The 13,775-nt window shown below is 44.1% G+C and overlaps 1 protein-coding gene across 4 annotated transcripts in view; it reads right to left on the bottom strand.

The window, feature by feature from the left end:
- Positions 1 to 13,430, bottom strand: part of LOC147641819 (uncharacterized) — an 80,597-nt gene extending 67,167 nt beyond the window's left edge. The window contains exons 1-14 of one of the 4 annotated variants that reach the window (XR_015266169.1): positions 13,145 to 13,357; positions 12,561 to 12,788; positions 12,389 to 12,458; positions 11,789 to 12,304; positions 11,521 to 11,706; positions 11,324 to 11,437; positions 11,166 to 11,224; positions 11,001 to 11,067; positions 10,787 to 10,838; positions 10,562 to 10,654; positions 5,766 to 5,849; positions 5,188 to 5,669; positions 4,088 to 4,149; positions 3,904 to 3,973 (exon numbers count right to left, since the gene is read on the bottom strand). Coding sequence is in view for 3 of the 4 variants with exons in the window: in XM_086799953.1 (XP_086656079.1) it covers positions 3,904 to 3,973; positions 4,088 to 4,149; positions 5,188 to 5,669; positions 5,766 to 5,849; positions 10,562 to 10,654; positions 10,787 to 10,838; positions 11,001 to 11,067; positions 11,166 to 11,224; positions 11,324 to 11,437; positions 11,521 to 11,706; positions 11,789 to 12,304; positions 12,389 to 12,458; positions 12,561 to 12,616 (1,911 nt within the window). In the remaining variant the exon portion in view is untranslated. Of the gene's footprint in view, positions 1 to 3,903; positions 3,974 to 4,087; positions 4,150 to 5,187; positions 5,670 to 5,765; positions 5,850 to 10,561; positions 10,655 to 10,786; positions 10,839 to 11,000; positions 11,068 to 11,165; positions 11,225 to 11,323; positions 11,438 to 11,520; positions 11,707 to 11,788; positions 12,305 to 12,388; positions 12,459 to 12,560; positions 12,789 to 13,144 lie in introns of all 4 variants that reach the window. The other 3 variants (XM_086799953.1, XM_086799973.1, XM_086799963.1) reach the window with 3 other exon arrangements.
- Positions 13,431 to 13,775: the final 345 nt, after the last annotated feature.

Here is a 13,775-nt window from a genome sequence, read left to right as displayed (position 1 = left end):
TTTTGGGTTAACCAATGCTCCAACCACTTTCCAGTAAATGATGAACGATCTTTTTCGTGAACATCTGAGAAAACTTTGTGGTGGTGTTCCTGGATGATATTTTGATATATAGTCGTACTCTTGAGGATCATGTCAAACACCTCACGATTGTCTTATCTATTTTAAGACAGAATCGACTATATGCTAAGTTAAGTAAATGTGAGTTCTTTATGATCAAAATCATTTACTTGGGACACAAGATCACTAGAGATGGATTGAGCATTGACTATAACCGAGTTCAGAAGGTTCTGGACTGGCCTATACCACGAACAGTGAAACAACTTCGTTCTTTTCTCGGTTTTGTTGTTTTTCTTTGAAAATTTGTACGGGAGTACTCTCAGCTCACACTACCGATGACCGACTTATTGAAAGGGCGTGGACGTAAGTCAAATCAGTCTATCACTTGGAATAACGATTTGGATATGGCCTTCAGACTTTTGAAAGATAAAGTCAAGGAAGCACCTATCTTAGCATTACTTGATCCTAGTCGGCCTTATGTTCTTGAAACTGATGCCACTGACTATGCTATCGGGGCTGCTCTATTTCAAGATGGTAGACCGGTTGCTTTTGAAAGTAAAAAGCTAGACGACACTCAATCTCGTTGGCCAACCCTTGAGAAGGAGCTTTATGCTCTGATTCATGCTCTCAAGGTTTGGAGACATTATTTATATGGCTCCAAGTTTGTGGTATTGACTGATCATCAGTCAATTAAGTATGTGTGTAATGCGGATGATTTGAGAGGAAGGAAAGCTCGTTGGACAGAGTTAATGCAAGATTTTGATTTTGAGATCCGTTATCGGAAAGGGTCCATGAATAGTGTTGCAGATGCGCTTAGTCGAATTAGAGAGGTGAATACTTTGTCGTTCACCGAGATTTCTACCGACTTATTTCAGTCATTGAGAGGGCTTTGCGGGACTAATAGTTATTTTGGTCCATTTTGGCAGAAGATCCAGGACGGGAGCTCATTGATTGACCAAGACTCGATGACTGAGCAGTCTACCATTCAGGCTGCAGGAGACCAGTGGATGATTCGAAATGGTTTACTATTCCGTAATAACAAAATTTGTGTCCCACAGATCCCGGACATTAGGTCCAAGATTCTTAAGGAGTGTCATGACGCCCCTTCTGCTGGACACCCTGGGGTACACAGGACGTTATCATTAGTAAAACACACTTTTTATTGGCCAAAGATGAAAGGGTATGTAGAAGATTATGTTCTCGAGTATCAGATTTGTCAGGCAAATAAAGCTGAACGCTTTAGACAGGCTGGGTTGTTGCATCCTTTGCAAATCCCAAGTAATAAATGGGAAAGTATTTCCATGGATTTTATTCCCGGATTGCCAAGAACACATCAAGGCCACGATTCTATTTGGGTTGTGGTAGATCACTTGACAAAAATGGCTAGATTTTTACCGACCCGGAAGACTATTACAGCTACGCAATTAGCATGGCAGTTTATCGAGCAATTGTTTAGACTGTACGGGTTACCGCAGGACATAGTCAGTGATAGGGACTCTAAGTTTACGAGTGATTTTTGGAAACTTGTTTTTGAGAAGTTGGAAACAACTTTGAATTTGAGTTCCTCAGATCATCCTCAATCTGATGGCCAGACTAAAAGAGTGAATCAGATTTTGGAGGATACGCTTCGAGCATATGTATCCAAAAGACAGAGTTCATGGAAGGATTATCTTCCTATGTTAGAATTTGCATATAACAGTATTAAGCATACGAGTACAGGTTTTAGTCCTTTCATGCTTATGTATGGTTTTCAACCTAGATCACCTGTTACAGTTGGATTCTCAGGACTTCAGCATGATGCAGCACGTAATTTTTTGCAAGATATGCAAGAAATGTTACAAGTTGCGAAGGAATCTATTAGAAGTACTCAAGACCGAGACAGGCTTTATTCTAATAGATATCGTTCACCCAGAGAGTTCTCTGAAAGAACGATGGTGTATTTGCGAGTTCCCAAAGATTCCGAGACTTTACGGACAGGTCGATCTCCGAAATTATCCCTTAGATACTGTGGACCATTTCGTGTTACACGACCGATTGGTTCAATTGCATATGAATTGGATTTGCCTTCTCATGTGAAAGTTCATCCTGTATTTCATGTCAGTAGACTTAAGTACTGGGTGGAGCAGATCAGTTAGGTACTCCTCAAGAAATTATAGATGTCGAGGACATGACATTTGTTCCGCACGAACCTGAAAGGATTCTTGGATTTCGTGAAAGAAGATTGCGTAATACGCTTATCACGGAATACAAGATCAAGTGGAAGGATTGTGTTGAGGAGGACACTACATGGGAGACATTGACTACTCTTCAGAGAGATAACCCTGGCTTTTTAGTGAGCTCAGGAGTGAGCTCTTAGAGGAAGGGAAGTATGTCATGTGCACAGTGTGTATCTACCATGTGCTACACGCACGCAAGACTAGTTTCGAGGCTTGGGGAAGCTTGGAGCTAGGCAAGCTGATTGACGAGCTGAGTTAGGGATATACTAACGGGCGGGCACCCAAGTATGGACGGGCGGGCGCCCAAGTGTGGACGCCCGATGACCGGCCAAGAGCCTATAAAAGGGTGGCCAAGGTTAGTTATTGAGATATAGAGAGTCTCGCGAGTTTGTGAGAGCTCTATGGTCTTGGAGCCTGGATCTAGTGCAGACGTGCACCTGCTTTATGCAGCCGACGCCGACAGCGATCTCGAGGCCCACGAGGGCAGCTTCGTGGCGGTATGGGACGTCGCGAGGAGGAGATTGGTCGATACGTCATCCTAGTTAGCTCAGCTCGTGGCTCGGTGGGGACAGCCAAGTCTGTGGGCTTGCCCACGGCTGTCATGGTTGGGAGGTGAGACAGGCCTGCACCCCCTTGTTTGTTTGTGCGTTTGTTTGCAGGATTCGAGTCTCGTACCAGGAACGATCACGAGGAGATCCGTGGGGATTTGACATGTCCTTGGACTAGGGGCTCACAAAATTGCTTTCTCTAGCCCAAATGATTATCCCCAAAATTGCACATAAGAGGTATAGATATGTCCACATGCCACCCAACTATATGGGTGCATGTGACAGAGTACCAACACTTGGTCAAAACGAGTATTAGCTTTCTCATGCAAAAAGTTCTTCTGTTAGAATAATCCCCTCTTGCTGAGTTTTCACCCACTACAAAGACATATCACTGGTGTTTCCTTCTGTGTGAAATGGCTGGTATTGAGCTTGGGACAATCCATGTTACAATGCCCCACCTGATGGCAGCCGAAACATCTGTTTTCATGTGGGGTTTTATCTCCTCTGAAGACAAAGGTCCCTGTGATTTTGCTGATGGGTGCGCTTGTTGGCCTGCTGATCCCTATTGCCAATTCTCTTGACAGCAGGTTCAGAGTACCGATCTAAGGTGAGAGCTTCATGGAGAGATAATCGCTTCAATCCCACATCTAGCTTCAGCACAAGTAAAAAGGTCTCACCCTAAGATCCTCCAATTGTTGCAATGCCACTGCTAATCATTGATCCAGATCCACATGACACACAAAGGGCTTTGGCCTCCACCGCTCTTATTTGAAGGTACAGATACACGAGGGAATCAGTCCTCTAAATGCATGAAGATATGACTAAGGGGCTAGAGCTAGATGGGCTGAAATTAATTAGCACTGATATGATCCCCCTTCAAAGTAAGGAATGATCGGGACTTCCAGAGAAAGGAAAGAAAGATGGCAGGTAATCTCACACATGGATGCAAACCGCATGACTTGGCCAAAAACACTTCCCAATTAAGATGTTTGGTTGCATAAACCAGTTTGAATCATATTATGACAGAAGACAAGACCAAGGTACTGCAAGCCTTTGCATCCTGATTTGAACATAGATCCAACCTTTGCAGAGAGCAGTCGCCTGTTGTCTTCTTTAACCAGCTCCATAAAAGCAGTTTCCAGCTCCTCTGCCCTGGTTACAATAAAACAAGTCCTCACACCACAGAAATAGGAGTCTTACTGGATCATACTATGGCAGAAAATCTGCCAGATCCACCAACATATCAAGCCTTGAAAGGATTGGAACCTGAGATTTGCTGCCCTTTTGTCCTCAAGAGCTCTAGAGAGCTCCAATTTCAAATACTTGACCTGCACAAGGCCACCAACAAACCCAGACCATCAATATGTTTTCATAATTTCTCAAACCAGTTTCAAACAGTTTAATGTGGTCTGCTTGCTATTTTATCATGCATATCCAAACATCATGAAAAAGGCTTAACTACACTTACCCCTCTTACAACTCTTGCACCTCAAGGCATCAAGTACTCTCTCTCTCTCTCTCTCTCTCTCTCTCTCTCTCTCTCTCCAGAAGACATTGACAGTTGTACATTGATTTGTCTCATGGGTCGAGTTCGGCCTCTAGTAGACGTTAATACAGCTCTCTCTCTCTCTCTCTCTCTCTCTCTCTCTCTCTCTCTCTCTATATATATATATATATATATATATATATATATATAGAGAGAGAGAGGGAGAGAGAGAGAGAAAGGAGCATTACATATGTCGCTGCCTAGTATACCATGAGATTCGCGAAAGGTTTCAATGTATGTTCCATGAGGGGGTTGGCCTACTTTCCAGGATCATTCACTTCCGAGACGAGGGCAGCTCCTGCTTCGGCTCTGCAGACACAGGGACACCTTCTTGAGAGAGCTTAAACCCCAACCACCCCAGCCACTCCCTTTCCAACCAACCATCACCAGCTTCTTCCGGACATAGGGTGGAGGACACCCACACAGTGGATCCCATGGACCCACATCGGAGTTACCTCAGACTGGGCATGAGCGCTCCAGCGTGCCCAACACCCAATGCCCCCCTAGACAACAACCACGGTGCACTCATCAGCTCCGGCCTCCAGACCTTTTGACCATACTCATAAGCCCCATGCTTGAAATATTGAAGAGTGGTATACCATCTATTGGGGGCTGATGCTTGATTTGTTCTAGTTCATTTTATGTGCATTGATGAGATATGCGATGGGCATTATTGTATTACTTTGGTCTCATGGGCCCATTGGGTCTTTATAGACGCTCTCTCTCTCTCTCTCTCTCTCTCATTTCTTGTAAAAAAGGACCCTCAGATGCCACTATACCCGAGACTATAGGAAAATGCAGGGACTGAAAAGAATAGTACCTGATTTACTAGGTCTGCAAGCACAGTCCCCCTATCCAGCACTCCATCTTGAGCATTATCACTCGATAGAAAATCTCCGTCTGTTCCTGTGGAGCTAACATAGGCTTCACCATTCTGAAAAATGGCACTGACATGATCAGAGTTGCCCACTGGTGGAGTGGACAAACCCTCCACTGGTTTGCTTGCAAACTGTTGATCCTTGATGGCATTCTTTGTCCTGTCATAGTTATACAGTTTGGATGAGAATGAGATCGGCCCATAAGCTTTGTGCCATATAGACCTGCCAATCACGCGCTCAGAAAATGTGGCCAACACTTGAGGGCGGTATTTCAGACGTTGCTTCTGCAACTGTGACTCGTTCACAAACTGGTATCCTACACAAGCGTTCAAGACTAATTGACTGCTGTCAAAGGTTGCACCAGCTAATGATTGCAGCATTGTCACGGCATCTCCTGCGTCTTTTGTGGCCATGATTGCTGATCCTGTACAAAAATAAAAACTTTCAGCACAAACAGGAATTCTAAAGACCTGTTAGGGAAGTAATTGAAGAGGTTCTAGAAAAAAACAAGAGACGGTACCATAGAGTTCCATTAGAGCAAGTGTTGTCCTGAAAAGCATGCTACGATTTCCCTCGTACAGCAGGACATCCCACACTCGTAATACTGCATTATCATCCATACACAAGTGAAAAGGCAAGGATGCACAAACCATACATATTTGAAATATGCATTAAAATTATGAAGCAATCTAACACTCAACAAGATATGAAGTGAGTTTAAAGGTTGTAAATCACCCTCAAATTTCCACCTAAAGGTTGTAAATCACCCTCAAATTTCCACCTTTGCTCCTAACGGTATTGCAGATACTCCACAATCGGAGTGTAAAAGGCACTGCCTCTCCTAGAAAATGTTGAGATATCGAGCTCAACTAGTGCTACGGCGGACATTGATGACCTGCCTGGGTGATATCTTCTGCACTTATGCCACTGGCATGGTTGGTGAGATTATGGTTCATATGCCGCCAGTGGATGACACACTGTATGACAGCCACTTTAGAGTACTAGTGTTATGACATAGTTATAGTGCCAGCCCATATAGTTGGATTCACACTATGGACTGGCCATTGTATGTTATTGTAGGAGAGTACTTTCCCTTTATGTATGAACTCTTATCTTTTAGTTATAAGGTATTAGAGCAGAGAAGAAGATAGAAGAAAATTCATCCATCCATCTCTCTCTCTTATGTCTTGCACTCTGTGTGTGTGTGTGTGGCAGCATGTTCTCAATGGTGTTTAGGGCTGAAAGAAGACCCCCACAGCTTCCGCGTATTACATTGGTATCAGAACATCAGACTCAGCAAGGCTAAACCCTGTTTCAATCCCATATGATGGTGTACAGGTCCAAGGTACAAGAAAGTGCATGGATACGAAGCCCAAGGCAAGGAACACGAGAACGGGAAGAGCTCCCAGGAGGTTTGTTGGTGGTGTTCTACAAAGCCAGAGGGGATGGCAGTCCTGTGAGCCAAATAGGTTCTCGGGCAACGGTCCCAAGGAAGGATTATCCTCCAAGGGGTGATGTGAGAGTGCCAGACTCATTTCTCAGGAATGAAGACCAAGACAGTGTTCAGTGTCACGGCAGGAACGGATTGGGGACTGGATGGAACAGATGCATAGATTTCATTCAAAGTCAGAGTGGTTTTGGAGACCGGGCCGGGTTTTCAGTGAAAAGGATTGCCAGAGATGGATGGATGACAGAGGGACTCCCGGAACAGAATGAGATGATGACAGTCATCCAAGGAAAAAGTTGGAATCCCGTCATCAAGTTTAGCATAGGGGGATGTCATGTGCAAGTATGCCCATGGACATGTTCCTCAGCCAGTCCAGAAGGGGCAGCCAAAAAAAGAATGATAAGAACCAGAAGTTGGAGCATCAAGTGCTGTTTTGGCTAGAGTGGACTAGGATGACCAGGCGGCTACAAGAGGGTACTGTCGACTGCACGAAAAGGCTGTCGGTTGGACCAGATTTGAGGCGGCTGCAGGCGCATCACCTTTATGGGAAAATACTGCCAGTCGGCTGGCCGACCAGCAGTCGGCCAGCTCTTCTATTTATTCAAGAGCCTATAAATAGGCAAGGATACTCATTGTGTTATTCATTCTCTCCCTTCTGGAGTGGATCAAGTACTAGGACAGATTTTGGTGTGTTACACCTTTTTAGCAAGGCAACCTAGGACTGTAGACTAAGTACGTTTTTGTACTCTGAAATATACTGAATTTCCAGCTCTCTCTCTCTCTCTCTCTACTCTCCCTTCTGTCTGCGTTATGCATCAACATGTTCTCAGTGGTGTTTAGGGTTGAAAGAAGACCCCCAGAGCTTCCGCGTGTTACATACATGCAGGCTCAAAATATTGTTGCAGGTTTGACAAAGTTTAAGATTAATGATATGTATAAAGTATGTGAAGCATGCCAGCTTGGTAAGAGGTCAAACATGCTTTCCCACATGAAAAGCATGTCAATGCAAAGCCATTAGACATTATACATTCAAATGTACGGGGACCGACCAAGACTGCATTCATTGATGACCACACTAGAAAAGTATGGGTTTACTTCATGAAGGAGAAAAGTGAGATGTTTGCTCACTTTCAGAGATTTAAAGTCTTGGTCAAGAAGGAAAAAAACATGCAAATAAAATGCTTGAGATTAGATGGTGGGGGAGAGTATTTCTCCAATGAGTTCAGCAATTTCTTGAGAAAGCAGGGAATCAAGAGACAGTTTACATGCAGGTACACTCCGCAATAGAATGGTGTTGTAGAAAGAAAAAATATTACAAAACTGACACATGCCTTTATGGCTGAAAAGAATATGCCACATTATTTTTTGGACAGAAGCAGTAGCAATTGTTGTGTACATTATGAACAGAACACCCACCACAGCTGTTCATGGTATGACACCTGAATAGAAGTTTAGCAATGCATCTTTATTGGTTATGTTATGGAACAGAAAGGTTATAGATGTTATAATCCTACCACTCGTGAGATGCAAGTAAGCAAAGATGTTGTCTTTGATAAGATAAGTAGCTGGTATACACTAATAGTGAAGGCAACAGAAGATGCAAATGTAAGAAGTGTTGATGTTGCACCACATGTAGAGTAACAAGCACGGGTGCTTAGTGGACTTGGAGAGTCCTCTAGAGTGGATCCAATGTTAGTCCATGGTCACATACATTAAGAACAGATGTAGGTACACGTGTATCACGCAAAGGGAAGGAAAAAATAAATCAACCTTTTGTGCATGATCTGTCAGCACGTCACTCATATATAGATGATGACTCTAACGGCTCTGTGCAGAGTCTTGATGAGGAGCTTGACATTGGATTTAGGTGAGCTGCGGTATTTCTTGGCCAGAAAGGTGGTGAGATCACCTCGTGGCATTTTGTTATTGCAAAGGCAATATAGCTTGGACATGTTGTCCAAGTTTGGTATGACAGGCTGCAAGCCTATTTCAATGCCATTGGAGGAGAACACAAAGCTTTCCGCAAATGCAGGTGAGCTTTTGGAAGACCCCACTATGTACAGGCGCATAGTGGGTAGCTTCATCTACATGACATTACTAGACCAGACTTGAGCTATGCTGTTGGACTTGTGAATCAGTTTATGCACGCTCCTAGAAAGCCACACTTGGATAAGGCTTGACGGATTCTCAAGTACATAAAGTCCACAATTGATTATGGACTTTTCTATGAGGCTGGAACAGAGATACAGCTACATGGGTACAAAGATGCTGATTGGGCTAATAGTGATGCAAACAGGAGATCTACCAATGGTCTTATGTTCTCATTTGGGAGTGTTGCTGTGAGTTGGAGCAGTAAGAAGCAGCCAACAGTTGCCTTGTCAAGTACAAAGGCAAAGTACAGGGATACTGCTATGGCAGCTTGTGTGGTAGCTCGGTTATAGAAGCTACTTGGTGATATGAGTGAACCCGTGTATAGGACAGTTGTCATTTATTGTGAAAACATAAGTAGCATATAGTTGGCCAGTAACCGAGTATACCATGCTAGAACAAAGCACATTGAGATGCATTATCACATTGTGAAAGAGAAGGTTCTCGCAAGTGATATAAATCTGGTATATGTCAACACAAAGGATTAGGTGGCTAACATCTTCACGAAGGCATTGGGCTCAGAGAAGCTCCACAGGTTTAAGAGCTTACTTGGAGTGCAGTGTGTGGAATTGAGCTCAAGAAGGAGTGTTGAGATACTAAGCTCAACTAGTGCTATAGCGGACATTGATGACCCACCTGGGTGATAGCTTCCGCACTTATGCCGCTCGCATGGTTGGTGAGATTGTGGTTGATATGCTGCCAATCATCAATGGATGACAAGCTATGTGAACCACTTTAGAGTACTAGAGTTATGGCATAGTTATAGCGCAAGGTCATATAGTCGAGTTCACACTATGGACCGACCATTGTATGTTATTGTAGGAGAGTAATTCTCTTTATATATGTACTCTTATCTTTTAGTTATATAGTAGTAGAGAAGAGAAGAAGATAGAAGAAAATTCAGCCATCTATCTCTCTCGTGTCTTGCACTCACTTGTGTGTTTATGTTTGCTTGCAAGGAACTCAAGCTCTCCCTCTCCCCCGCATTCTCTTCAGAAAGCAATGCTCCACCCTCGGCATATTGAGCCCAGGTTCCAACTCAATGTTTGTAAGGTCCCCCTTCATCAAGAAAAGCTATGCTTGAGCAGCCCTATCAACCCCACGCCCGTGTTTCAACAATGAAGATCACATGCTTTGGCAAATCCTTATTCTTAAAGGAATGGGGTCGATAGCATGTGCTCTAGCACTAGGCAGAAGCGTTTGGAAAACAATGCACTACATTGATTTATAATGTGGTAGGGGCACTAGGGCCCCATGTGCCTCTCCTCAAAAAAATTCACTTTACCAATATGAAATTGACCGAACAACAGTTCCATCCATAGGCTCTCTCCAGGCCAAAATCGTGCAATGAATATATTCTTCTCCACCAAGATGCAGATGCAGATGCTGGTGCCTGCCGACCTAGCGATTCCAGCCATAGCATTTACTAATTCTAGCATTCTAGGTCTTCATGTTAGATTCCATGCTGACTGCCAACACATCTGAACCTTGGTTTCTAATAGATGAGACTTCTCAAAACCTTCATACTAGATTTCACTCTAGCTACCAACACATCTAACAAAGGTTCTATGAATGAGCATGCTCAAAGCATCATTTGTTTTTGCACCACCTCTCCAGACTAGGCTATCATGAAGCTTCTTAAAAGATCCGCTCTATTTTTACAATGAGGGAGCATGTAATATCGAAATAGGCAGATTATTTGAAGAATAGAAGTAACTCACCACTTTCCCAGGGTAGAATATTGACAAATATAGATAAGAACCAGGGTCCAGTGACCCATGCCACCTGAACTCCAAGAGTGTCTAGATGAGTAACTAGCAAGAAACCATAATACAAAAGTCGTCAGCTTCGCTGATGGATTGCATGGCTTTCCAAATCGGGGCGTATATATACCAATCAGAAGTTCTGGTTATTTCCCAAGCTTAATAAAAACCTATAAAACTCACCTAGCCTTGGAAAATGCTTGCGCACCAGGTCCTCTAAAACCAATTGGTCAACCTACAACCAGCACTTTCCAACTCAAGGATGGCAAGAATTTCGTCTAAAAAGCATTGCACAATCACAAAATTGGACCCCTTGAATCCAGGGTACAATTAAAATTCTAAAGTCAAGCATGGGGAAATTTGCAAGACCAACAGAAAGCTTCATGCACTTGCAAACCTGAGACTCCAACATCTTCTCTGAGTAGTATCCTTCAAAAAAATCATCCAATATACCCGTCAATGTCCTGTGAATTGAACCACCATGGTTAGGTCTACATGCTGGAGAGACAACAAGCTGAGAAGCTCATGATCATTTCAATGTGGGCTGACAAACTATTCTTACCAGAATGCATTTTCTTCTGGCACCATCAACAGAAGAAGCCCTGCAAAAAAGTTCATTGCCTGCATACACAGCACCTCAAACAGCCACTGTATGTCTCAGTGTTTGAACTTGCTTGGTGCAATATGAATTAAGTATCAAAGCACGCCCACTCCTTATACCTGGCAGTATCCCACGTTTGGATTATGACGGGCATATGCAGTGAGGAGATGGCGAAGTGCATTTCTACCATCCTCACCCAGTGCTGGATGGCCTGGAAAAGTTCTGGGCAGATCCTATACAATGCAAGACCAAATATAGCTTTCCCCAAAAACTTACACATGAAATGGCCATGTGGAGAAGACTATCACTCAAATACCTTCTCAATTTGGTTTGTCCACTTCTCAAGAATCCCAGTATCAGAAAGCTTGTAGTCTGGGGAGGTATTGTTGCAAAGACCTCCTGAGCCATTACCATCCCCCCCACCATCTGCCAGCAGTGTCAAAAGAGCTCGGTAATGGCCATGCACCCTACGTGAGCTTGATCCCACAAACACTTGCCATAACTGTTCAAAAATCCAACTTGAAACCATCAGATGACAGTCTACAGGATTAGTTTTAATTCCAAGAGATTGCAAGTCACCCTACCTCGCCCCTCAAGGCCATGGGAACACCACCTCTGACCAGTGCGTCCAGCTCTTCTTTCCATGGGCAAGGCTCTTCTTCATGATCGCTTGCTTCATTAGAAACCTCCAGTGGACTATGTATACCATCCTGAACCACATCCAATCGCTCAACATCATAAAATTCATCATCTGAGTCATCCTCGGACCCTTCTGAGACGGGGCTGGAAGCTCTATAAGCCTCTACTGGAGTAACAGAACCAGCAACTGTTGCTCCAGACCCATCATTCATCTGTGCAGGGCTCTTCTTCTTAAAGCGATGTTGCAAAGCTCTTTCCACAGGCCGAAGACTGGGGCGTATCTGGCCCCATGTCTCAAACTTTCTAGAGCCCCCCATCTCTCTCTTGTGACCATCTGCTTTTCTTGGACTTCCAGGCCCCCCATGGTCAGTTTTGCTTTCTACAGAACTTAAAAGGTCAGTGGGATCACCATAGGTATTCAAGAACTGTTCCCACCTTGCCGACCTTTCTGCCTCTTCTTCCTACAAGAAAAACAGATACTGACCCCATGAGTATGTACGCAAAGCATCATGACTAGGTTGTTGAAAATAATGCAGGAGAGCTACCTTGTAAATAACAGCATATTCTTTGTAAAGCTTCAGATGATAAGGCCGCACAGTGAATCCATATATGTCCCTGTGTTGTTTCCAGAGTCTTTAAGCACGAGCAGATTGACCCCGACAGACAGAAAAAAACCATGGTGCAATGGCTTAAAAAAACAATGAACGCATGGTTCACCTGCTCATTTCAGTATGGGTGGCAGCAGGCGGTATCTTTGGGGCACAGTTTGCCATTTCTTCATTGAGATTGAAGCCCCCTCACAATCTGCAGATCACCGTAGATCTGTGTTTCTTCTTCTGTGCCTCCACCAATTTCCAGCATCGTATAAAGCCAATCATCTCTCTGACAAAGCTGCTGGATAAGGCCAAAGTTACTCCTTTTGCTTGCCAATGAAGTTAAGTCTTCCTGGCATGGCAAGCAATCGCATGGTTGCAATCATCACTTTAAAAATATGAGATGGCACAGTACATTCAGGCAACGTAAAGGTAAAAACCCTGTGAATGCCAAGCCTAGAACACGCAATCGCTTAGCTCAAGTGACAGACAAGGCCTAGCCCTATAGCGAAGAATCGGTGTAGCAGAAAACCATAGAAATGACTCGGACGTAAACCCCAAAAAACTGACAGTACAATCCTAGCCAAGCATCAAACCATCGCAAACTCTCAGATAGGAAACCTAGAAGCGGCTGAGAGGGCATGAATAAAATTAGAAATGTCTCAGGTGCAAAAAACCTAACAGAGGGCTCACAAAGATTACGCTCACCAGCTTGCATTTAAGTGTCACCCACAGATCGGCTGTTTCGCACGCAGTCACGCAGAGCGCACACAAAGGCCACCTCGGCGTAGCGCTAAAACCCGAGGTTTTGGGCCGCACAGAGCTGACAACGCAGGCGCAGAACGTGTTCCCCTCGATTGCTGGAGTCACTAGACGACCGTCGGCTTCAACGTTGGCTTATGCCAAGAATTTATGTCTCATAAAAGGATAATTAGCGTCTTTTGTGTGGGAGCCACAATTTTTATTTATGTACATAGACGGCTTTAGGCTTTGTACACTACCACGAGAGGGGGCACTACTGAAATTAGTACGAGTGTCGTTTGTGGACACCACATTTTTTATTTATGTACACAGACGCCTACAGCACGAGGGAGAGTTCTTGATCGCTGTCATGTCAAGTTAATGGGTCTTCCGAGGTCATGCCTTAAAGAAGTAGCGAAACTCTTCTCACGACCGAGACGACGAAGCTAATGACAAAAGCGTTTCTCTACTCGAGGCTCAGAGACGAGCGTGCTCGTCTCTGACCCGCTCGAAAAACAAGAACACGAGGGGGAGCAGTGTCGAAATTTGAAGGCTCCAACAGGCATCATTCGCCCTCTAGGCCTTCCTAAGTCCAAGT

Source organism: Cibotium barometz, chromosome 1, assembly GCF_041138505.1.
Source record: "Cibotium barometz isolate CiBa-2024 chromosome 1, ASM4113850v1, whole genome shotgun sequence".
Classification (NCBI taxonomy): Eukaryota; Viridiplantae; Streptophyta; class Polypodiopsida; order Cyatheales; family Cibotiaceae; genus Cibotium; species Cibotium barometz.
The sequence above is the reverse complement of the archived record's forward strand: the minus strand, read 5'-3'. Positions and strand labels throughout refer to the sequence as shown.